The sequence below is a fragment of the Aulonocara stuartgranti genome (assembly GCF_965226115.1).
Source record: "Aulonocara stuartgranti genome assembly, chromosome: 12".
Taxonomy (NCBI): domain Eukaryota; kingdom Metazoa; phylum Chordata; class Actinopteri; order Cichliformes; family Cichlidae; genus Aulonocara; species Aulonocara stuartgranti.
Window position 1 is genome coordinate 26,445,601 of NC_138948.1, and position 23,518 is coordinate 26,469,118.

Genomic DNA, 23,518 nt, shown 5'->3' on the forward strand with positions numbered 1-23,518 from the left:
TCTGTCACACACACACACACACACTCACTCTCTGACGCACTCACTGGCCTGCTCCAGTCACTTTGTGGAGCATTGGACTGCTTAAGCATTGGACCTCATAAGACTTTGTTGTTACACTATCTCTTACCGTACACTACTAAATCTCCATTTGCACTATTTGCCTATTTTGCACCACTATGCCTTCTTACTTGAATATTGTATATTGTATATTGCATAGCTTTTTTTGTTATACGTAAAATTGTATTGTATTTATTTAAATTTTTACTTTTTAATTATTTTATTTGCATTTTTCTAATCACTAGGGTTTGAGAGTAACGCAATTTCTATTCTGTGTATGTCCTGTACATGTGGCAGAATTGACAAATAAAGTTGACTTGACTTGACTTGACTTGACTTGACTTAACAGTAGGTGGCACTAATGCGTCGCCTGGCTGCAATAAGACCACAGAAGCAGCAGTACAGCGGCGGTGGACTCGGGAGTTGGTTTCATCACATTACGTTCAGAGAAGATACTTTATCTAAATAAGCGACGCTACGCATTGCAATGGTTACACTGACAGTCTCTTTTGTCTTGGTAGACACGCCGGAGTTGCAATGAAGGTATTTTTTTCTTTACATAACCTTTGTTCCAATTATCTGTCTGATTAGATTTTCGCTAGCACCAAACGGCTAACGCAAGCTTCAGGTCGCTGACGTTTCTGGGCTTGTGCTGGCTAAATACTCAAAACGGCCGGACAAACAGCCACTCTGGCACCTGTCACTCAACACTGATTTGACGTTAAGATTATTTAGTTACATTAGGTTTCCAGGTGAATATTGGTCTAGCTTTTTTTCTGCTTTTTTGTGACATTAGGTACCTTAAGTGCTTTTACTGTTGACATTTACTTTATCTATTCACATCTTGTGCTTTATGAACAGCTCGTACAAACCCCTTCTAGTAGTTTCATGTATTATAATCATGTATAATATGCACATATATGTGACCTTGTGGTGCTTGTGGTAACCGTGTATAAATTATACTGATGGGCCTTTGTGGCTGACATATTGTCAGTAAGAACAAGATGTTCTTCAGGATTCAACGTGAAGACACTAAATACTGAAGTAAAGGTGTTTTGTAAATGTCAGGCAGGGGCCTCTTCCATGTGGGCTTCATGCTGTGGTCTGCTGAATGAAGTCATGGGTACTGGGGCCGTCAGAGGCCAGCAGCCAGGGTTCGGGGCCGGTGCTGGACCCTTCAGATTTGCCCCCAGTGCGGGATATTCCACGTACCCGCCCACCAGCTCAGGGAGTCCCAGTCTTGTATGCAAGGCCTGTGGTCAGGCCTTCTCAGTCTTCAGGAGGAAGGTAGGTGCCTGGGTGTTCTGTCTAATACAAACATATTACCTGGTCTGATAAGGAGGAAACATATTAAATGAATTATTTAGACAGAAGTACTGTGGGCATGGAGAGTGTGCGTGCTTAGCTCATTTTCTCATGTGCATTTTTAATGGGTGTTCTTTTTTTTTTTTTTTTTTTTTTTTTTTTTGAAGAAAAAAGCATGTAATTATAAAGGTTTAAACGAATTGAAATAGTTAAAAAGAGGCTAACTGGTTTTCTAGAGTGCTGACATGATGAATATTTATTTGTCCTGGGACAAAAAGGCACAAGTTGGGAGGCAGATGGACCAACATGCTAGTGCTCTAATATCTTCATGCTCAGGCTCTCACTCTGTCTGAACCCTCTGCACACCACCATGCCGGTCTAATCCCATATCTTGCATTTATTACTCTTTGATGTTTGTCACATGAAAGAAAGCACCTCCTGTCTCTGTCTGCATGGGAAGAGCAGATGTGAGTGATAGAAATGCAATAAAGCTCTGGTGGCATTCAGTGATTTATTAAATGGTTTTGGTATTTTTCCTGTTTTGACTGTAATAGCAATATTTATTATAAAATATATGTGCATATAAGGAGGAGAATGAGACGGGTTACATTTTTGTCTGTGACGTCTTCCTGCGATGAGATACCTTGCAGTAGCACATGGCGGAAGGTGTGCATAAATCACTAATTCCCTCATTTCCATCACCTTGTTTATCTTCCTCAGTATATTTGCTGCGACTGCAAGAAGAGCTTCTGCTCTCTGTGCTCCGTGCTTCAGGAGAATTTACGCATTTGTGCCACGTGTCATTTGCTGAAGGCGACGGCCTTTCAGCGGCCGCGGCTCATGCGTCTCAGAGTGAAGGACCTGCGTCAGTACTTGCTGCTGCGTAACATCCCCACCGACACCTGCAGGGAGAAGGAAGATCTGGTGGACTTGGTTCTCTGTCATCAAGGAATCGAGGAAGAGGAGGACCCCGACATGACCAGCCTTCAGTCGCGTTCCCTGTACACTCCAACCCCTTCTACCACACAGTCTGCCTCCGAGCTGTCTGCGTTCGCTGCCTCTCAGGAGGAAGCGCTCAGCAGGAGCGATAGCTCTGACACCAACCAGGTCAGAACCAGGTTAAACACATGTATGCAAATAACATACTCTCCAGACCTCTACAGATATTTATGTAGTAATACTTTTCTGTTGGTGCAACGCATACATTTCTAAGAAATTCACGTGAGTGTTTTCCAGAAAATGAGTCGGTTAGAGTTCACTGCTCATCCTTTCAGCTAAATTTGCACACCAACTAAATAAAAACAAATCAGGACTTTAGAAAGCAATAAAAGAAAGCAAATAAGCTAGAAGAGAGCCCAACCTCAAGCAGCCAGGAGCCACTATAAATACTTGTACCAGGCCTGATTATAGAGCAGTAAGCTTGTCTTTGAATGGAACGTACCAGGCATTGTTGTTTCCAGTGTATCAATGGGCTGGCTGAGGTCTGTCTAATCCTAATCTTCTGTTGGCGGCATGCTTCTTGTGTGCAGTGCATACGATGTTTGTTGTTGCCTTTCAGGATTTGGGAGACGGTACATCAGTGTCTCTTCTCAACTTGGATCCCAGTGAAGACACTCCTGAGGTCTTTCTATTTATTTTCCTTTTAATAAAAGTGAATTCATGCATTATTGCTGATAAAACTGTGGTGCAAGTATTAGAGAGCAGTGTGATGAATGCTTAGATGCTTTTGGGTGACTTGGGTTGAAAATCAATGAAAAGAATTTTATTCATCTAAGATCCCAGAAACAGTTCTGCTTACTTGGAGATATGAAAACTCAGTTATGCGTTCATGTTTGCAGACAGTTTAAAAAAACAAACAAACAAATAAATTATAATGATTAACAAGAAGCAGAATATGATGAAAAAAGAGTATTGTGTGCATAATATTTCATTTAGTGGTGTTTCCTGTCCTGTAGGTTAGTCCTCAGACTCGACGTTGGGCCAGAGCATCCCTCTCAGACATCTCCAGTTTACGGGATATTGAGGGCCTGTCTGTCAGGCAGCTGAAAGAGATACTGGCCAGGAATTTTGTCAACTATTCAGGGTGCTGTGAGAAGTGGGAGCTGGTGGAGCGTGTCAGCAGACTTTACAGGGAGACTGAAGAGAACAGGAAATCATGTGGGTATTAACTTTCTTACTGTGTTTAAATCCTGTGGGGGGAGGGGGGGCTGTCAGCTCTAAAGCAGTCCTGTTTTTTTATTTCTTATGGAATTCATCTATAGTATATGAAATGTTTGTAATAGTTAAGATCTTTTGCACATAAACGTGGTCTTATCTTCATCTAAATAACAATCACAGACAAATGTGACTAAACTAATAAAACACAAACACTCATTTTGTCGCATCTTTATTAAAGACTCTGAATAGATACTCACAGTCCAGGCTGGAAGAGTTTATTAACCTCTGTGCTAATTACTTCTCTAAAAAGTCCAGTGTTCAGGTAATAGAGGATAGAGGTTACCTTTCAGGTTAGTAACCAGTCCTTGCATGTCTTTATTAAGTCTGCTGTTCTCAAGAACAAAAAGCGACTGGTGTGGTGCGAAGCATTAAGCAGCCTGCTCAGTCTCTCAGAAGGCTGAAATCTTTGGTCATGTGTAAATTTTGAGAAAAATCACTGAACAATAGGATACGATTAACGTAAACTACTACAGATCTTCTGGATATCCTAAAAGTTGTAGGACATTATTGTAGGATATGTTCAGCCAACAAAAGTTTAAGTGAACACAGCGGTATGTTTGGAGTGAAGAAAAGTCCTTCACACCTATCTGTGAAGCGCGGTCAGTGCACAGTGTAAAAGGTGGGCGTAGCTACCGTGATGTCATCTGTTTGTTTCTGATGTTGTGTTTTGAAGTCTTGAGATTTGTATTTTCATCCTTGCAATCTTTTTTTTTTTTTTTTTTTCATTTGAAAAAGAAATAAATACAAACTGATTTGATGAGGGTGGCTAGGCTAACAGTGAAAGTGCTTACTTATTAGCTAACAACTTGTCAATCACAAGCCGGCAGCACGACATCCATAATCCTGTTTTTTGGAATGTAGTATAACCAAGATTTACAAACTAAAGCTAATTTCTTATTCGGTATAATCCAAAATAAGTCACTGAGGCCCTGTCCTACAGACATCTAGAGGACCAGAAGTCTTTTTTTACAGCCATTGCTGTGAATAGGAGAAAATCAGAAGTCCTGACCTTAATTTAACTGAGATGACCTAAAGAAGAATCAAGATATTTTAGAATTACTGATGAACTGAAACCATTATGTAGGCGGCTTGAATCTAAATTCCTCCTGACAGTTGTGCAAGTCTCGAGCAGCTATAGGAAATGTTTAAAAAAGCTGTGGTTGCTTACAAAAACAGACTGTACCATTTAATAAACTGTAGAGTTAACCTTCTCCAGCCTGTACTGTGAGCCAGTAATAAAGATAATAAAGACAGTAGAAGTAGAGCTGTGTTTATAATTAATATCAGACCGCATTTTATCAGCAAGTTAAACATAGAAATCCAGCTAACTTCAAAGAGTTTACAAACCTTTTCAACTGCATCATGTTGTGTGGTCGAATGAAGTGTGTCAGTACATTTCATTTATTTCTCTTGCAGTGGAAAATGTGAGCAGCACTGTAACCACAGGTAAGTTTTCACCCAACTTCTGTGTGCAGTGTCCTAGATGTCATTGTTGGAACTACATCCTGTTTTTAACCACTGAAACTAAATATCTCTGCTTCCTCTGACAATATTATTTACTGCGAGTGCTATTGATAACTCACATAGGTAGGGTCATTTGAACGAGTTTTTCGTTTAGACTCCTGTTGATATGTCTCGCGCTTGCTTTACTCCTCCCTCATAAAGTGATGACCTTCCCCCCTCCCATCTGCAATGGTGCCATTGGAGGTAAGGCTTATACCTTGTGGTCACATGTTCCATCTATGAACCCATCTGCACCGCACCAGTGTTCGTTGTGAACCTGTTCTCATTTTCCATTCGACCCATTTCTTTGAAACATTTCCATACGTGGTTCTTCCTGTGAGGGGATATTGATGTTGCATTGAGGATGAAAGTTGAATGTTCATTTATCCCACTTAAGAAAATTGAAGATTGATTTTCATGGTGGATCAATCTCCTTCATCTATTCGTGTGTGTGTGTGTGGAATATGTGAAGTAATTATATTGAAAACTGGAGTATGTCAGCCCTGTGTGTTCACTCTGAGCTTGCTTCTAGAGATCAAAATTGTGTGGTTGACATAGTAACATCTTGACACTTAGAAACTGCAGGGGTTGTTATTTTGCAGGCGATTGTGGGCATGACCGACCTCGATCAGACAAGGGTGCTTTGTGAAGCTTTGAGTATTCCAGTGCTCTCTTACCCTTTACTCATTGTGTGGTTATATCACTCTCTTTTCTCGCAGATGGGGAGAACTGTCCACTGACGATTCACGACGACAACCTCTGCAGGATCTGCATGGACGCTACGATCGACTGCGTCCTCCTGGAGTGTGGACACATGGTCACTTGCACCAAGTGCGGCAAGAGGATGAATGAATGCCCGATCTGCAGGCAGTACGTCGTGAGAGCTGTGCACGTCTTCAAATCCTAATGCACCTCTGCAGCACCACTGCACCTGCTTCAGACTGAGACTGTACCTTAACCTCAACAATGCAGCTCGTAACCTTCAAATCCCCAAAAGACTCAGTCTGTGGATGTTTGTATTCCCTGAGGTCTCACTTTATTTGCACAGTGAAATCTAAGAAATGTCTTTCTGAAGAATTTTGACTATTCGCTTTCACGAGTGGGCAGAGCGTAGGAACGTACCCTCCAGCAAGTCATTCCTCAAGTTAACATATCTTCCATATCTGTGTTTATTCTCAAATGTCTTAAATGTATTTCTTACAGTTTTTCAAAGCAAAGAATGTGCGGCACGAGCCGCGTGCAGTCTTGTTAAACAACGCTTCACCCTCAGATCTGCCTGTAAACTGTAGCTGGTTCTCTACTCTGCTGGGCATTCCTGAGAGCACCTCACTTAACAACTGCTGCAAGTGACTACATATCTTCATGAGGGCGAGGGCACATGCTGAAGCTCAACATAGGAGAGTGTGAACTAGGTGCCAAATAATGCGTCATGCCCTTATGCTTCTCACCTTTTTTTTTTCTTTTTTTTTTCTCCCCCCTTCCTTCAGCTGTGAGGGTTAGTGTTGGATTGTTGATTCCTCAGCATGTTTGACCAGAAAGCACTTTTCTTCACAACTGTGTTGATCCACTACTCGCAAGCGACCTAATAGTAGCTGAGTTAATGCGTGCTTATCTTTGAGCTGCTTGAGTTCAAAGCCGCTGTGATTTTTCAGATGGAGTTGACATATAATTGTTCTGTTCACTTATTTTGTTACATAGCTACTTGTATGCATTACACATTTTAAATGATCACACAACGTCTGTCGTTACAGCAATAGCTAACCTCCGCTGTCACCTCTTGATTTGTCTCTTTAGTGGAGACAAAGTACGAAAACCGGTGCTAACTCATCCCACCACCTTCCCCAACCACCTCCCGCGGAACTGTTTTTTTTGTTTTGTTTTTATTTGTCGTGTATTGTTGAGAATGGAATGAAGTGTCTTAACGAGTTGAATTTTCTCATGTAGGAGTAATGTATTGAACTAACTATTCAAAGATATAGCTATGAGTTTACTGACACCTGTGAGGAAGTAAATAGAAGTTAATGACTTGATGTATATTTGCATATATGGATCCATATGAGATATGTATATATCTATTTTTTTTTTTTAATTATTTGATTGAAGTGGCCCAGGGATTGGGTTCAGTTTATATTTAGAGGTTTACATTTTTCCTGTCAGGTGATTTAAAATGTGTTTAATCTGCATTAATTTGCTTGAACCAGAGCATGACACTGCTTTACACCAGATAGGTCATATCCTACTCCTTAGATTGCCCCTACCCCTGAAACAAATTCTCTGCTTTTATTTTCCCACAAAACCCTGCTCTTTCACAAGCTTTTCGCTCTGTACTGTAACCCACAAAGTCAAAATTGCTGCTATTACAGTAAAGATGTCTGCTACAGTCATGCACAGTAGCGGATCAGGTTGCACTTTTTTCCTTTTACAGAGGGTTTAATTGTGTGCTAGGTTTGGTCTTTGTATTTGGGAATGTTGAACTTTTTATTTTGGTAATTAAAATTTCAATTGAAATCTGCATGTGTCTTTTACTGTCCTGGCTAATGATTACTGAGGAAGTGATCATGTCACAGCCTTTTAAGTTCCAAACACAAAATTGTTCAAGACAAGGCCTGGGTGGTGATGAGAGGTTTGTTTTAGAACACACTTCTTACTTCATTCTCTAAAATTGTATGGCGTTAAATTTGTGAAAAAAAAATAAACAAATCAATCCAATAATTTCTTACAACTTAAACACAAACAAAAGTTAACTTGATCTAATTTCACTACTTCAAAAAGTGGTAAAAAGAAAATTATTTTAAACCCTCTTATTGTATTTCTCTGATATTTGGCAAACATGACTTTTTTGCAAGTCATCCACCCATCTGTCATGAGGGGGCTGGATCCTATGCCAGATGTCATAGGGTGAGACGTGGGGTACACACTGGACAGGTTGCCAGTCTTTCACACGACTAACAGTGAGGCAGGCATTCATTCACACTTATGGGTCATTTAGAAGCACCAATGAACCTAACTGCATGTCTTTGGACTGTGGGAGAAAGACCACGAACAGATGGTGGATTCAAACCCAGGACCACCTTGCTGTGAGGCAACAGTACAAACTACAGGCTTGTGCCAAATGTACAAATTAGGTAAAATCTATTAGCCCTGTGAGAATATGGAAAAAAGAGAAAAGAGCAAAGCCTCGCTTTAATGGTACAAATGAAATTCTTTTAATGCATATTAGCACATCATTTTTGGATTTACAAATATAAACATCACATTCACCTGAGGTGATCAATTACAGCACAACAACCAAAATACAACACCTACTGTAGGGAGTATAGGTTCAAAACTATGCAAATGAGTTATTTGCAAAGGTCAGCGTTAGCAGATTATATAAACCAGAACCAGGTGAAAACAGATGTGTGGGGGATTACTGTATTATCACAAAGTCAGTTTCACAGTTGCTGGGACAGTCAGCTTCCTGTTACTAACTTTTGGGTGTTGAACTTCACCCGCTGGGAGCTGCAACAGGCTTAAATCACCCTGATAAATTACTTGTACTAATTATTTGACCCAGCTATGTGACACACCTATGTCAACTTACTGAATAAATACAAACAGTAATAAAAAAAACAATCAATAAATTAATATTGAAATATTGTTGAAAACCCCATAAAGCAAAAACACTCCACAGTTTAAAGTAGTAATGTAACTGAAGGCATGAGGGTGTAACAGAATATGAAATTTGTTTATCTTTTTTTTTTTTTTTTTTTTTTTTTTTATCTTCATCAAAAAGACATTCTAAATATTTTTATGATCAGATATATTGTACATGCTATTTTATTTTTCTGATACTGAAGTGATGTTAAATTCAAATGTACATTTTGGCACGCAGACTGTTACAAGAGGGCAAACTGAAGGAGATCATTTTCAGTTCACGGTACAGTCTCTCTGTGATAATAGTTCCTGAGACACTGTAAACTCATGAAATGTTGCTGCTATAAAAATACTGTTTTTCAAATATTTAAGGAATAAAAATAACCCAGGAGTCAATTACAAGCAGGTCTTTATAAAAGTAGTCTCAAAAGAAACACATGCATGCCATCTCTTCTTAACCCGTCCAGTGAATGTTTGTCACCTCCTGACATTAGACTCCAAGGCTTCCATCCAGTCAACCTCAATCTTTCACTTCAGTTTACTGACAGTGATTCAGAGACTTATCACAGGACCAGTTGTTCCATTAAGTGCAAAGACCATCTTTGAAGTCCTTTTATTGTTTGCCCTGTTGGGAACTAGCTTATCTTCTGCAGCAATTTGTCCTCTTTCAATTTAAACGGTACACTCACAGACATCTCTGCGATGAACCTTTCACAGGCTGCCTTGGTCACCTGCTTGCAGAAGCGAAGGTCTATCTGACAGATGCTTCCGCAGCGCTTGAAGAAATTTAAGGAATGGTCCGTTACTCTGTTACACACTGAAAAAATGAGGCAAGGAAAAAGGGTTAGAAGAACAGAAAACTGTCAGTCCTGCTAATTTAAAAATGTATACGTCTCCAGACTAATCACATCTGGCATTCAAAAACTGGGCTTTATTGCTATAAATGTAAACCGGGGACTTTGATAAGGCTGGGACTAAAATGTAAATAAAAGCAGAAAGCAATGATCTGCAGATCTCGCGCATTTCCTTTTTTCAAAACAGTACACAAAAAACTGAGAAAATGTGCAATTTTAAGAAAAATATTACCTCATTTTTAATTTGATGGCAGCAGCATGTCTCACAAAAACTCAAACATTGGGATGGAGGCAACAAAAGGCCAAAACAGTAAGTGGTACTAAGAAGAAGCAGCTGAGGGAATATTTTTAAACTAATTAGGTTAATTGGCAACAGGCCAGTAATGTCTGGTTATTAAAAGTGCATCTTAAAGAGACACTTAAGAGTTCTTTAGAAGTGAAGACAGGCTTTACAAAACACTGCCCTCACAATTCTGGAGAAATCTCCTCACAGCAGACAAGATCAACAATTAATATCGGATGCCTGTTATCTCCTGGCCCTCAGGTGGTGCAGCACTAAAAACAGGCATGATTCTGTCATTGAGAGCAAAACTGTTATGTGGTCAGAAAAATCAAAATGTCAAATTATTTTTAAAAACCATGGACACCTGATTTTCTGGACTAAAGAGGAGAGGGCTTGTCATCCAGCTTACTACCATCTGTGACGGTATGGGCGGACTTTAGTGCCTATGGAACTGGCAGCTTGCACATCTGGAAAGGCACAATCAATGCTGAAAGCTATATACAGCTTTTAGAACAACATATGCTCCCACCACAACAATGCCAAGTACATGTCCTAGTTTTCTGAGACATTTTGTTGCCATCAGATTCAAAACAAGCTAATATTTTTCTTACAATTGTAACATTTTCTTATTTTAAACATTTGAGATGTCATCTATGTTCTGTTATGAATAAAATATGCGTTTACAATATTTGCAAAGCATTGCATTTTGTCTTGTTTTTTACATTTTACACAATGACAGTAAAGAAGATTGTAATTCTGAGTACCGTTGCTAATTCAAACAAAAAAAAAAAAAACACAAGCTAAGTGCACAGTAGCTGAAATGCTAAAAGCAGCATATTAAAGGAAGTAAACTAACCAATGCTAAGTATACTAATCTATTTATTCATCTCAAGTCCAAGTATATAATTTCCTGGAACAATCAAGCACAACCCACAGCATTTAAATAATTTAGTGGCTAATATCGATGCTTTAGCAAAACCCCCTATTTCGCCTTCTTCCTCTGTGGTTAACACAAGAGTTGTTATTGTCTTGTATTTTCCATTACTTTTGAAAACTTCTATATAATTTTAAACACTTATTTTGACTGCAGTTTATTTTACAGAGTTGGTTTACTTGTTTCAGTTTTGTTTTATTAGTTTCAATGTTTGTTTGTTTTTATTTTGGCACCCAAAAGAGACACCAACACAAACAATACAAACACTTGAGCCACTGGAAACAGACACACCCAGTCTCAATAAAAATATCAATCATTGTATGTCTTATGACAAGTTCTATTTTGTCCTAACAGAGGTGCTTTCTGTGTTATTATATGGAAGTATGAGTTTAGACTGACCATCAGGTTATTTAAAGGACAGGAAGTGTGCCATTTATTTGAATTCAGCCGCCCAGCTGAACTTGTATGCAAGCCTGCTGGAAAAAAAACAAACATGAAAAAGCCTGATGCCTGTATATTCCCATGACTCCACGCTCTGATTCAACATCTCACCTGAGAGGTTGATTTCTGTGAGGGAATCTCTGGTTGTGGTCCCTGCTGCTGTCAGCAGGTTGACTGACTGGTCATTGATATGGTTGCAGTATCTAAGGTCCAGCCTGGAGAGCAAAGGCATCTGTCGACTTATGAGGCGTAAAGACGTGTCGGTGATGTCCAGCCCCGCTAACCTCAGTTCCTCCACGTTCCGCAACTTGCAGCGGTTATCCAGCTGGCCTGTTAGTTAGTTGGTCAAATAAAAAGTAACACAGAACAATTTTAAATTTGATCAACACCTCAAGATTATAAAAGTCTCTGACATTCAAGTTCACGCTTGTGTTTCAGTTTGAAAACGTAAATCTAAAGCAGCGCCTCCTGGAAAAATCTATTTTGGGGTTTGGAATGAGAGCAATAACCTTTTCAGCTACTGAAAAGCTTCCCACTCCAAGAGTTGCTCTATAAAATAGTTAGCAATGTGTAACTGAGTACCTAAGAGTTTTAACATTAACACTTACGCAAGTTAATGTGAAATGATTAGTAACTGTGTTTATGTTGCAGCTGTTAAAACTTAACTTTGAGTATCATTTATGCATAACAGCATGGCAGGCAGGAGAAAAGGGCACATTTATGATAGTAGTTGTGCTTTACCTGGTCTGTTATCTGTGGGAGGGGAGAGGAGGTCCCTCATCTGTGCATCTTTGAGTCCCTCCACCCACTGCACATCGAGAGTGCGCAGCAGAGGGCAGCTGGAGGTGCAGAGTGCAGACACAGCAGCCCAGGAGCAACCTGACAGCCTTAACACTCGCAGACCTAAAACATATAGTGGCACTTTAAAACACTGATTTGGGGGGTGGGGGTTCTGTAACCTTAGATCAAAAATCCCTTATAGTTAAGTACCTGGCAGTCTGTTAATAAGCCAGCTTAATTGTTTCTTGGAAATGTTGGTCCAGCTGAGGTCCAGGGAGACTGGCTGTCGGCGGATAATCCCACTTAGCATGAGTGGGGTGATTGAGGTGCAGCGGTTCAGATCTATCTTTGTCCAGAGTCTCTTGTCACAACACCTAGCAGAAATAAAGATTTGTGTTGAATGTCAGGTCTTTGTGTCAAGGCAGAACACTCTAAACCAAACTGTAACTGCTCCTCCACATTTCAGAGGGTTTTTTTCTCTTCTGCACTAACTGTAAACATCAGAAATATATTTTAAATCACTGTTGAGATAGTGCTGTGCATTTACCATCTGTTCCACGTCTTGCACACTCTCATGCACACACACAGCTCCTGGTGTGTGAGATAGCGGAATATCTTCATCCAGAGCTCTCGCTGGATAATGTGTGCTTTTCCATCTTTTAGAGGCAGTCTGTCGGGAGGCGGGCTTATGGGAGGGGGCCGAATAACGTGCCGCTCCATTTGGACACACTTGGGTGGAGAGCGCGGAGGAACCGGCCGGGTTGTCGGAGTGCTCCTGTTGAAGCCCAGCGGAGTGATCTGACTTGGGTAGAAGTGTCGCAGCTCCCAGGAGTTCCCATTCATCTCTTTGGTCTTGAGGTGGGCCCTCTGATCCCCGAGCTCATTGCCGTTGCAGAACAGCTTCTTGGGTTCCTCGTTTTCCGTCTCTGGTTCAGGCTTCAGTGGTTGCCGGTTCTCATTGGCCATGCAGTCCTCGGTCTTCTGGATTTCCTGGGTAAGTGCTTTGCTCAGTTCCCGACTCAGCTCTCTGTTAGGTAAACGCCGCTTACGCCGAGCCTTTGGACGCGGGCCTTTTTCCTGGGTCTCGCTCCCGCCCTCACTGCTGGGGCCGGCCTGTGGAGAGCTACAGTGAGACTGGTCACTGTCTCCAACCGGTGTTCTAAGGCTGAGATTCAAAAGGTCGCTCTTGGAGTCCCTGTAATCCACATCATCTTCAGGGTCTCCAGAGCGCCCTTTCCTCTCTACACCGCTCTGGAAAAGAGGCTCCCTTCCGTCTTCATCCTCTTCTTCAGCATCTTCATCATCCTCTTCTCTCTTGATTTGTTGAAGAAGTTTGGAAAAATAAGGATCATCTGACCTTTCCTGGAGAAACAAAAAAAAAACAAAAACAAAACCACATGTCAGGGCTCTAGATCTTTTTGCCACGTTTGCACTGATACACCTAAAAGTTAGGCGCACCCACATTTTTCAACTGCATCACTTAACACTGCAGTTTTACATGTGCACTTTTTTGGGGGGAATATTGCTGTCCATACAGACAATATTGATTTAGAAATGATTAACTAACAATCTTGTCAACACAAGGTTCTTTATTTGGAGCACAGTTCTACAAGAAAGATAAGTTACTGAAAAAGTGTTTGTGCTTGCAGTGCTTTGGCACTCTTTGGTAACTTTGTAGACAATGTTAAAATGAATCATCACATCGGCCTCCTCTGGCGACCTGTTTGCTGCTGCCTGCCGCTGAAAGGCAGTGGGGAGAGGGGACACTTGGGCAGTGCATTTATCGCAGCACATGTGTTTTCTGGATACACTGTGCTTTTTCAGGTTCAGAGAATGATGGCTCCTTGTCAGAGCACTGGCTATGAATTTCAGACGGATCAGGCCTTAACAAAAAAGTTATCAATAGTTCTTTTTACATCTTATTACCCACAGCTACATCCACTTCTGTCAGGCCTAGGCTACTCACTAGGGCTGGGTATCATCATTGATTTCTATAATCCTTTCGATTCAGATTTACAAGGTCCCGATTGGATTCAATTCAGTTTTGCCTCAGACAGTCTGGCGTTTTATAGCAGATAACCTTAAAAATATTCTGCAATTTTGCATAATTTTAAAAAGTTTAAATTTCTTCAGTATTGAACAGCAGAAGTTGCTGCCCTCTCTTGTCTGAGGTCATTAAAAAAAGAAAAGAAAAAAAAAGCGTCAGATAGCGCTGTAAACAGCGGTAGTTTGGTGGGTAATTAAGCGAATTAATAATGGCGAAAACAGAGATTTGAGATGGGAAACTATTCTTAAAGTACACAGAGAGAGAAAGCTGTGCATGAAGTGTGATTTTATCATGGTGGAAGCAATACAGCAAAAGTCAGAGGGAATTAATGACGACATTCACGTGCTGTTGGGTAAGAAAGCCAAGAAAGAGAAAACTGATTCTGATGCGTCGGGTCCACGCTCTGTGTTTACGTCTTTGTGCGGAATTCTATCCACCTGCACTTTCAAACGTACACACGAAGGACCACAGGAATATCTGCACCACGGCCAATCAGAGAAGTCCCGCCCCTGACTATGTCTGACCACACTGAGACTTTTTTTTTTTTTTTTTTTTTACTCGAACATCTGGTCGCACCGGTGCGAACTAGGATTTTTTTTGAGTCGCACCATTGAAAAATTTGGTCGCATTTGTGACCAATTTGGTCGCACTCTAGAGCCCCCAAAATACTGCTCCATTTACACACTGTACATTATTATACAAACCTTCTTCCTCACACTGAGATCCTCTTCCTCATCATCATCAAACAGCTTCCTCTTTTTCCTCAGTTTGTCCTCGGGCCGGGGCCGTGGCAGGTTGCTGGGTGAAAGCACCGGCGGCTGGCGGCTGAGAGACTCCTCGGGTCGGTACCTGGGTGTCTCCTCTTTGTCTGACCTCCTCTTAGTTGCTGAAGAAGCGTCCCCTTCCTCCTTTGTCACAGGCTTCTGTTCCCTCAGCAAAGAGCCAGGGAGGTTGGAGGCATACTTGAACCCCGGGCCCCTTTTTTGCTTCAATGCCAAAGGGACAATAATTGCGAGACAACTTTATACCTTTAGCCTATATTGACAAGAAAAATACGCTGTTCCTAAAAGTGCTCCTATGGTTTAATAAACAAAATCAATGTGACCGAGAACATAAGACACAGCAGTCAGAGGTTTCCTGCTTCACTGCCACATGTGAAAGATGACAAAAGTATAAACAGGAAGTAGCAAGTTGATCAACACACGCTTTAACCGAATATTGAAATAATGAAAGCAACAAAAGCTCTGTAATGCTAATTAATTCTCTTTTGTTTCCAAAACACACTTGATGAGCTGAAACGTGACATAAAAACCGTGACACACACATATTTGTACTCACTTTTCCACTCTTTCCAGCATGGTTGCATTTAGGACATTCCCAGCAGTTAGGGAGTTCATCATTCACCACCCCCGAAGCGTCACACACCTGATAAAAACAACGGCCAAATGAGTCGGATTTCAACTTGAACTGCCAGCTCTCGCTTAGTCTTGTGTTCAGTGTGTTTAATGCAAACAAGGCAAGGGAAGTGAAAGTGGCTGTTGTGACGCGTACTTGTTAGGCAGGTCAGCACAGTTTAACCTCAGTCGCTGTTAAACATGCCAACTCTTGCTTCATGGATTACTCAGAAAAGGGAAGTATAAACAGTTAAAGATCTCAACTCGGCCTAAATATGCTGTTACAAATCTAAACTGCTGTATGAGGTTCCAAATATATTCTGCAACAAGACAATAAAACAGCTAGGAAAAACCTGTAACGAGGCACAAAGAGGCAGCCTCTTTTTTTCTGTTTTGTTTGTTTGTTTTCTACTCTTTTGAGGAATTTAGCTGATGGCATTAAAAATTCTTAGCTCTTGCATGCAAAACAAACATGCAGACCATGCTTCAAAAACTGGTTTGACCAAACATATGCAAATAGCAAATTGTGTTTTTGCATAACAGGTTACAAACAGGGTGTGTGCAGTGTGTTGCCCTTTTTGGTCATGATCTAATACAGTTTCTTTTTTAATCTGAGAGTTTGTTTTTAAACTCCTGACCTCTTAAGCTTTCTTAAGCATGTGTTCAGTGAAACCCTCAGCGTGATGGTGTCATGTCGGAGCCGTAAAATCTTAAGATCCACATCACAAACAAAGTTTTTTTAGCGTTATGTAAACATCAACATTTCTACCCAATTATCTCCTCTGACTGCGATTCAACTGCCTGAGTCACTCCTGTCATGTTACAATGATCTGAGATTCCTGGCACATTACTGCAACAGTGTGAGTCACCGTCACAATGACTGTAATGATGAGGTGGAGTTGTTCAGCTGTTCCCAACGTAGGCGCCCTTCTGTACCTTCAGGCAGTTGGGATGGACGATCTCATTGCAGATCGAGCACTCCATCAGCATAAAGTTAAACTTGTCCTCCTCATCCTCCAGTGTGTCCTCCTTCCCGGCTTCTTTGCACACTACACACACTGCTGTGTGGGGCAACACAGGCTGCATGGGGCGAAAAAAGAAAAAACAAGCAGAAATAAAGTTTATTAAGCAGTGAATGCTTTGGAAAAACAAAGCTGACAGTGTTACATGTCTTCATGGATAATTTTGGCTCTAAAGCTCTACTGACTCACCGCGATGCACTGTCTCATGATGCAGGACTGCTTCATGCGCCCTGGTCCACCAAACTTCTTCATGTCCTTACAGAAGTGACACTCCCCGCATTCAGACCGCAAGCAAGCCTCGCACTTTCTGCAGCGTGTCCTCCTGCGGCGGGCTCCAGAGGAGCTGCGGTTGGACGGCAGCTTAACAGCTGACGACGTCCCCATTTTGGGTTTGGGCCGGTTAGCTGCCCGCTGCTGGAAGGCAAAAAACGTAAGAGACATTAGATGATAACTCAAAATGAAGAGACTCTCTGTCATTGAGAACATGGACACAGGACCTTTAAGCAAACTAACAGGTGAACAGATATCAGACCAAACGGCTGAAAAAACAGTAATCAGCACAAGGAATCCAATCAAACTGGCACTGCCATCAAACTGTGATGCATGCATTATGTATTTATTTATAGGCTATTCTTGCTGCTGCTTAATTACATGTGAGTCATATGACCCAGCTACTAAAAAATTCCTTAACTAAACAAGGAATTTAGTTTAGTTCCACCTTGAACTTGGGATTTTACTATCCTTCGGCAAACAGAGCCATGTGGAAACAGTTTATACTTAAGCAGCAATTAATATTAATTTTCATCAATTAATTTCCCTTAATATTTCCTAAGTAATTATTTTGTCAACAAAATATCTGAAAAGTTGATCATGATCTCTCAAAATAACCCCAAATTAAGGTATTCAGATTACCATTTCAAGTAAAAAGTTCTCACATTTTAGAAACTGGAATCAGTGAATATTTGCATGTTTTTGCTTTAAAAAGTACTGGATTCCTATTGGATGGAACATTAACGACACATAAGTGGTGTTTGTAGGCTTTTGATATACAATTATTGTGTTACTGATTAAACAAATGATTTGCTTCTTGGCTACTGGGTTAACTAGTACTCACTCTAAATCAAGTTAACAATTAAAAAAAAGAAAAACAAAGCTGTGGTGAGGGTAGTGTCTCTACCTTACGATATGAAGCACCTTGAGGCAATTTCTGTTGCGATTTGGCGCTATATAAACTGAACTGTACCCATAATGTAGGCATGTCAATGAAATTGTATCCTCACAGTGCATGTTAAGCTTAGGGTTAAGGGTGTCACCTTGAGAATTGTGACAAAAGCATACTCCAAATCTTCTTATTTGAGTCACTGGAAGCAGCAACAGTGTGATGCTGTGGACTAAAAATAAAAACAGTAATTTAACGATCAGACTGAAATTTAAGCAACCAATTATCTAACTGAATCCTGAAACCTTAATTCATTTTGTGATTTTCTCACATCTCCTTCTTACTCTCTTCCCTGTTGCCATGGCAGGGCAATATAAAGCACTATGAAAATAAGACAAATCACACAGGAGGAGAGGTTACCTAGGCAACACATTTGCCTCTCTGATGGCAACTGTTTGAATAAAAAACTGAGAGAGATGGATAAAAATAAGCTCAGAGTGGAGCTATGATTTGTGCTCTGAGCACTTTCCTGATGTCATCTATTCTTATTCTATTACTGAAATCACACACGGCCCACGCACGACGGCTCATTTCAGCTCTTTGACCAATTATTACTCCATTCATTTGTATAAAACACCAAATTACAATAAATTAAGATCATTCAAGCCTCTGCGGTTGTCTTATGTGGAAGATGATACTGAGGCGTTGCAGACAGGTAAAACAAGATGTTCCAGGCGAACGATAACGTCACTCTTGCTTTCTGAATGATATTCACTGGAAGGAGTGGAGAAACCAGCCCTAAATATGTGCTAAAGAAGCTGCACGGCAAATTGCTAATAACAACAGTGACAACATGTTTCTTCTTGTTTAACAGAAACTGCTCTTTGGAGCGTTTTCCCCCAGGAGGATTTTGAAACGCGTTGTTAGATCTATCCCTTTACATATCAGAGTTTCTTCTGTTGTGTTGCTGTCAGCTCAAGAAGTTGTTCTTTGCCTGCTGCTGCTGCTGACAGAGCATCTATGCAAAACCAGGCTAAATGATCAAACCAGGCAAAGCTTATTTTCATGGTGCCAAGCTTTCCATTAATCCATCTGACTAATACGGAAATATGAGAAAGAAACACAGAAGAAAGGACAGGTGCTGTTGCTGCAGGTGTGGCTGATACCTCACCATTTCCCTAACCTTATCTCACATGACTTTGTCTCTCATAGCATATCTAAAGTAAGGCCAAGTCTCTGAGCAAATAAAGTCCATGCAAAGTTTAAAACTACAACAAAAAACTGACATGTCCTCCATTCCCTCCATGTCTCCAAATTTTATTTGGCTGCTTTTTTTTTAATCCCAGATGTATCTCCTCCCGTGATCACTTAGTAGCCAAATGTGTAAACCACTACGCTACAGATCCACTGTCTCTGCACAGACACTAATTGGCTGCTGAACCCTGCAAATAAAAACATGGCCCATATTGCTGTGACACAATCTTCTGACTCAGCATCAGCGTGGATGTCAGCAAGTGAAACTCACGTTTGCCTTCATCTGCTGCCCGGGCTCAATTAGCACAAATAACATGTGCTGCTCTCCCTATAATATGTCACAACAGAAGACTTCAAAATATGATCTTTGATGCTACACTGCTTGTGAGTGTTGTGGATATAAACATTGTGTAAGAGCAGGGGTCTGACGCTTACATCAGCACTTCTCCCATTTCTCTTGAACTGTACATGCCAACTGTGTGCTGGAGAGACTTGTGCAATATCTAATGAGCCCTGTGAGAAAGTATCCATGCTGCTGACCTCAAATGAGCATGCACTCCATGCCACTCATGAGAAGTTCCCCCCTGTAAGCCACATTAAAGCTTTATTTCTGTTAAAAATCAAACCCATTTGCCCAGTTTGGGGCCACTGGACTACTAAGTAACAGAAGTAGAGACACTTCATTGTTACCCTCTCCCCACCCCCACCCCCTTTCTCTGTCCCTGCTTCCTCAACGTTTTTGACTAAAGCTTTCTTAAAGGCGCAGAGTTGTGGGACAAGTTTTGGAAGTGAGAGGAAATCAATCACATGAAAAACAGTTTCGATATAGCAGGTTAACCAAAGTGCACGATAAAATCATAAGTTGGCCAGCATAAAGTCGGATGGCCTTCACCGTTAAGGTAGTGGGTGATAACGAGGTTGTGGTCACAGCCGCGGATCTGTAACCTCACTGGATGAGGCTGCTCGCTATTAAGAGGTGGTCAGTACAAAAATGGGTCGGTTGTGGCTAACAAGATAGATGGTGTCTAGGAGGCGAGGACACGGTGTGTTTTTGGACGGTCACGGAACACAAAAAGGAGGAACTCCAGTTCTTTTAAATGTGTACAAATATTTAGCTTTGTGTTTATTCGCTATTACCTGGCTGACCGAAGAATAAGGTTTAAAACACACCTTCTCCTTTCAACCCGACTAACCTACATAGAGAGAGGAAAAGCGGATACAAACATTCACCTGAAGTAACTGACGAAAAGGAAAAAACGCCAAAACCCTTTTTTTAAATCGAGAAGCATACAGAGCAAAGTAGAGTTCACGAAATTAAAATACCTGCTCAGATTCTGAATCATATTCCTCATCGTCTCCGCTCAGTGACAAGGCCATGTCTCCTCTCTCTCATCGTTTGAGAAAACTAACATGGCTGAACAAGCTAAGTTCGTCCCCCCCCCTTCCTTCACACCAAACACACACAGGCAGCTTCTGCAGGCTGCGTTCACGAACCATAGGAAATATCAAAACTGACGTAAAAAACCTAAACGACACAACTATAATTCAAAATGTATTGGAAAGAAACGTAAACGCAGAGGGTTGTACAGAAATTTAACAAATATACAGGTTTCTGGGATGGTTCGTTATTGTATTAACACCCTATCCATATGACAATAAAATCGGCTAAATGTAATTAACGTGGTATGTTAACGCAACGTCGATGAAACAGGAAGTAAAGATAAGCAGGTAAAACAAGATGTCTCCCTCCCACACTCGTCCGTCTTTGCTTTTGTCTTGGCGTTTGTAGGCAGTCTATGGGCTATATGACTCAGTGGCAGAACAAATTCTTCAAAGGTTTATTTAATGCGTTTAACCTTTTAATCCTTATGGGCTTAGCAGTTTACAAATAGCATTAAACTTCAAAAACACTCAGTGAGTTTATTCAGGCGTTTGTCATCAAATGTTGATAAGGTGATAATGTGTTTACTTTTAATAATTGAAACTTTAAAAATATTCCCAACTATACAGCCATGTATGTACAGTGTATAAAGTTCACCTAATGTAGCTAGATGTAAACACTCTTAAACTAAAAGTGAAAAACAGCACTTTGATTTCCCAGTCAAGAACTGTCTTTCTTATCTGATTTAGCCTACCTGACAGCAGATTCAACACAACGTGAAGTATGTATTACTCATTGTTTGGTTAGTTATATAATTATGATGATTAAACACAGAGTTATGTAAAGCAAGAATGTGTGTGTAAAGATTGAACATGAACATATAGACGCCACCCAGTGTTGAAACTCAGTTTGCTCCAGCTACAGTGTAATGGCTTTGGAATTATCTTGTCTAGGGCTCCTGACGGTGTAAGAACAGATTCATAGGTCAGTGTATTCACGACACAGGAGCAGTTCAACATAAAGCAAAAAGTAACATTTCTAATATTCTCTGTGAGATGTTTGGTTGTGCTATGTCTGGCCCCCGAATGGTTTCCCCTCCCACTGGCAGACTACTCTGGCAGTTCACAGAGAAGTACCACAACTAGATCCCCCCACTGATACAAAAAGTGTACGTCCGCCTACTGAATGCCAGGAAATATACAAGTGGTTACCTTGTGGTAATTCAAGTGTTGCAAAACTTTCTGACTGAAACCTCACTAAAAGGACCTGCTGTACCAAAGCAGAAATGTTTATATTTTAAATTTGTATTGTAGCTTGTTTTTAAATTCATTGCATTATCATTGTGTAATATCCTTTTTAAAGATAACAAGAAACTTTGAAAGATTTGTGATTTACCAGATATTTGTAAATTCTCATCTTGAAGTTGCATAGCAGGATTGATACTTTGTTTCCATCCTCTAAGTTGAATATGTAGCCCACTGAATTGTGTTAAATTACTATTATCTGTATATTTAGGAAACTGAAATAAAATACTTCAAACACAATATGAAAAAATGTTTGAACTTTGTCACGTCCTTTTTATTTATATTTCATGGCAAATTTAAACAAGAGCAAACCCAAAGTGCTTTCCAGACAGATGTGTTTATATTCTACATCTCTGTAACAGTGCGGCCTTTTGCGGCTGGATTTACAGTGAGGAAGACCAAGATAGTGGAACGAAGCATGTATTCACAGTATAGCTCCCCTCACAAAACTGTATCTAATGACAACTAGCAGCCTTAAATACATCAATTTCAATAAATAAACATACAAATACATTTTACATTTTCATAAACAAACAAACAAAACCCTCAAAAAACCCAAGAAACCCAAGCCTTAACCCATGGCCTCTCCCGGAACCTTTAAATGGTGTCTGGACCCCCGGGGAAGCATTTGCCCAAACACCCTGAAAAGGACACAGGAAAGACAGGTTAGTAATCATATCCTCTTTGCACCACCTTTACTTCAAATTTTTGACTCGCACACAATCACACTTAAACTTCTTGTGTGCAAATGTTCTTCATGTGCAAATCTATGTTTAAAGTGCAATGCTAAATAAAGTGCTGGATAAGTTGCTTTTAATACAGTAAAAGGTGCTCCTAAAGTGCTACACAAATTATAATATGAATAGTAGTAAGGGAGTCCTCTTCCTTACATTTCCTCCCCTCTCTTAAGTGCAAAGTGCTTCAGTCCTCTGTCATCCTGGATAAACAGTCAGTAACCACATTTGACTTCCCTGGCCTGTACAGGACCGTAAAGTCATGATGCTGCAAAGACAGGTACTATCCTGCAATGCAAGCATTTGCATCCCTCATGCGGTTCGACTACTGGAGGGCACAGCGATCAGTCTCTAGAGTGAAGTGATGTCCCAGAAGATAATACCTCAAGATCTCAATAGCCCATTTTCATGGCCAAACACTTTCCCCACTGTCGAATACCTCATCTCCCTGTCAGGTAGTTTCCGACTCAGAAACACCACAGGCCTTCTTTCACCATCTTGCTGAAGCACAGCTCCAAGGCCTACTTCTGAAGCATCTGTTTACAAGATGAATGGCTTGCTGAAGTCTGGGCTGTATAGAACTGAATGTGTGCATACTGCTTCCTTGAGCTCTCTGAATGCATGCTCACATTCTGTCCAACACACTTTGTCGGGGGCTGAACCCTTTGTGAGGTCATTCAGTGCAGTGGATCGCTCTGCAAAATAAAATATGAATTTTCTGCACCAGCCTACCAGACCCAGAAAACCTCTCACCTTCCTTTTTTGTCATCGGAACTGAGAAGGACTGGAAACCTGGACATACATCCCTGGCCACACAAAACTGCTGCTGATCCTATTCAGTGTTTTGAGAAAAGCCATATGACCTGCCCATGGAATTGAATGGCCTAAATCCGTAACTTTGTTTCTGAACTGTTGTGGGAGTGCTACCGCCTCACACTTCCTCTTTTTCCTGGTACAAGATGCCTCCTTTAATTAAGTAAACAATGTCTACAAGATCTTACCTGACCTTGACTAGCTCCCTCTACCTCTGTTACCTTCTCAAACCAGGGTTTTAGAGTAGGGTCGCTTCTTTGGAGTGCACCTAAATCTGAGGGAATGTCAAACTCAAGCTGGTTATTTGGCTTGGGAAACCATGGTGTACCGTTTTCCCCTGAGCCTTTGACCTTTTCCCTTTTCTGCTCTCTGTTTCCAGAGACTCCTCAAAAAAAAGAAA

The 23,518-nt window shown here is 40.8% G+C and overlaps 2 protein-coding genes across 5 annotated transcripts; one reads left to right on the forward strand and one right to left on the reverse strand.

Moving 5' to 3' along the window:
* The first annotated feature begins 441 nt into the window (after positions 1 to 441).
* rnf34a (ring finger protein 34a) lies at positions 442 to 7,594 on the forward strand. Of its 2 annotated transcripts, XM_082554681.1 has the most exons (8): positions 442 to 600; positions 1,126 to 1,344; positions 2,083 to 2,469; positions 2,921 to 2,983; positions 3,318 to 3,519; positions 4,996 to 5,025; positions 5,245 to 5,286; positions 5,802 to 7,594. In XM_082554681.1, the coding sequence occupies exons 1-8, from the start codon at positions 595 to 597 to the stop codon at positions 5,987 to 5,989; spliced, it is 1,137 nt and encodes a 378-aa protein (XP_082410807.1). In that variant the 5' UTR covers positions 442 to 594; the 3' UTR covers positions 5,990 to 7,594. The 2 variants fall into 2 exon arrangements, with proteins under 2 accessions (XP_082410807.1, XP_082410808.1); XM_082554682.1 differs by lacking the exon at positions 5,245 to 5,286 and having other exon boundaries at positions 443 to 600.
* A 670-nt stretch (positions 7,595 to 8,264) lies between these two features.
* Positions 8,265 to 20,347, reverse strand: kdm2ba (lysine (K)-specific demethylase 2Ba). Of its 3 annotated transcripts, XM_082555448.1 has the most exons (11): positions 20,210 to 20,347; positions 16,663 to 16,887; positions 16,388 to 16,531; positions 15,395 to 15,482; positions 14,762 to 15,051; positions 12,558 to 13,372; positions 12,221 to 12,384; positions 11,972 to 12,133; positions 11,342 to 11,560; positions 11,189 to 11,262; positions 9,408 to 9,535 (listed from the first exon to the last, which is right to left on the reverse strand). In XM_082555448.1, the coding sequence occupies exons 1-11, from the start codon at positions 20,261 to 20,263 to the stop codon at positions 9,521 to 9,523; spliced, it is 2,250 nt and encodes a 749-aa protein (XP_082411574.1). In that variant the 5' UTR covers positions 20,264 to 20,347; the 3' UTR covers positions 9,408 to 9,520. The 3 variants fall into 3 exon arrangements, with proteins under 3 accessions (XP_082411573.1, XP_082411572.1, XP_082411574.1); XM_082555447.1 differs by lacking the exon at positions 11,189 to 11,262 and having other exon boundaries at positions 8,265 to 9,535; positions 14,762 to 15,043; positions 15,396 to 15,482; XM_082555446.1 differs by lacking the exon at positions 11,189 to 11,262 and having other exon boundaries at positions 8,265 to 9,535.
* Positions 20,348 to 23,518: the final 3,171 nt, after the last annotated feature.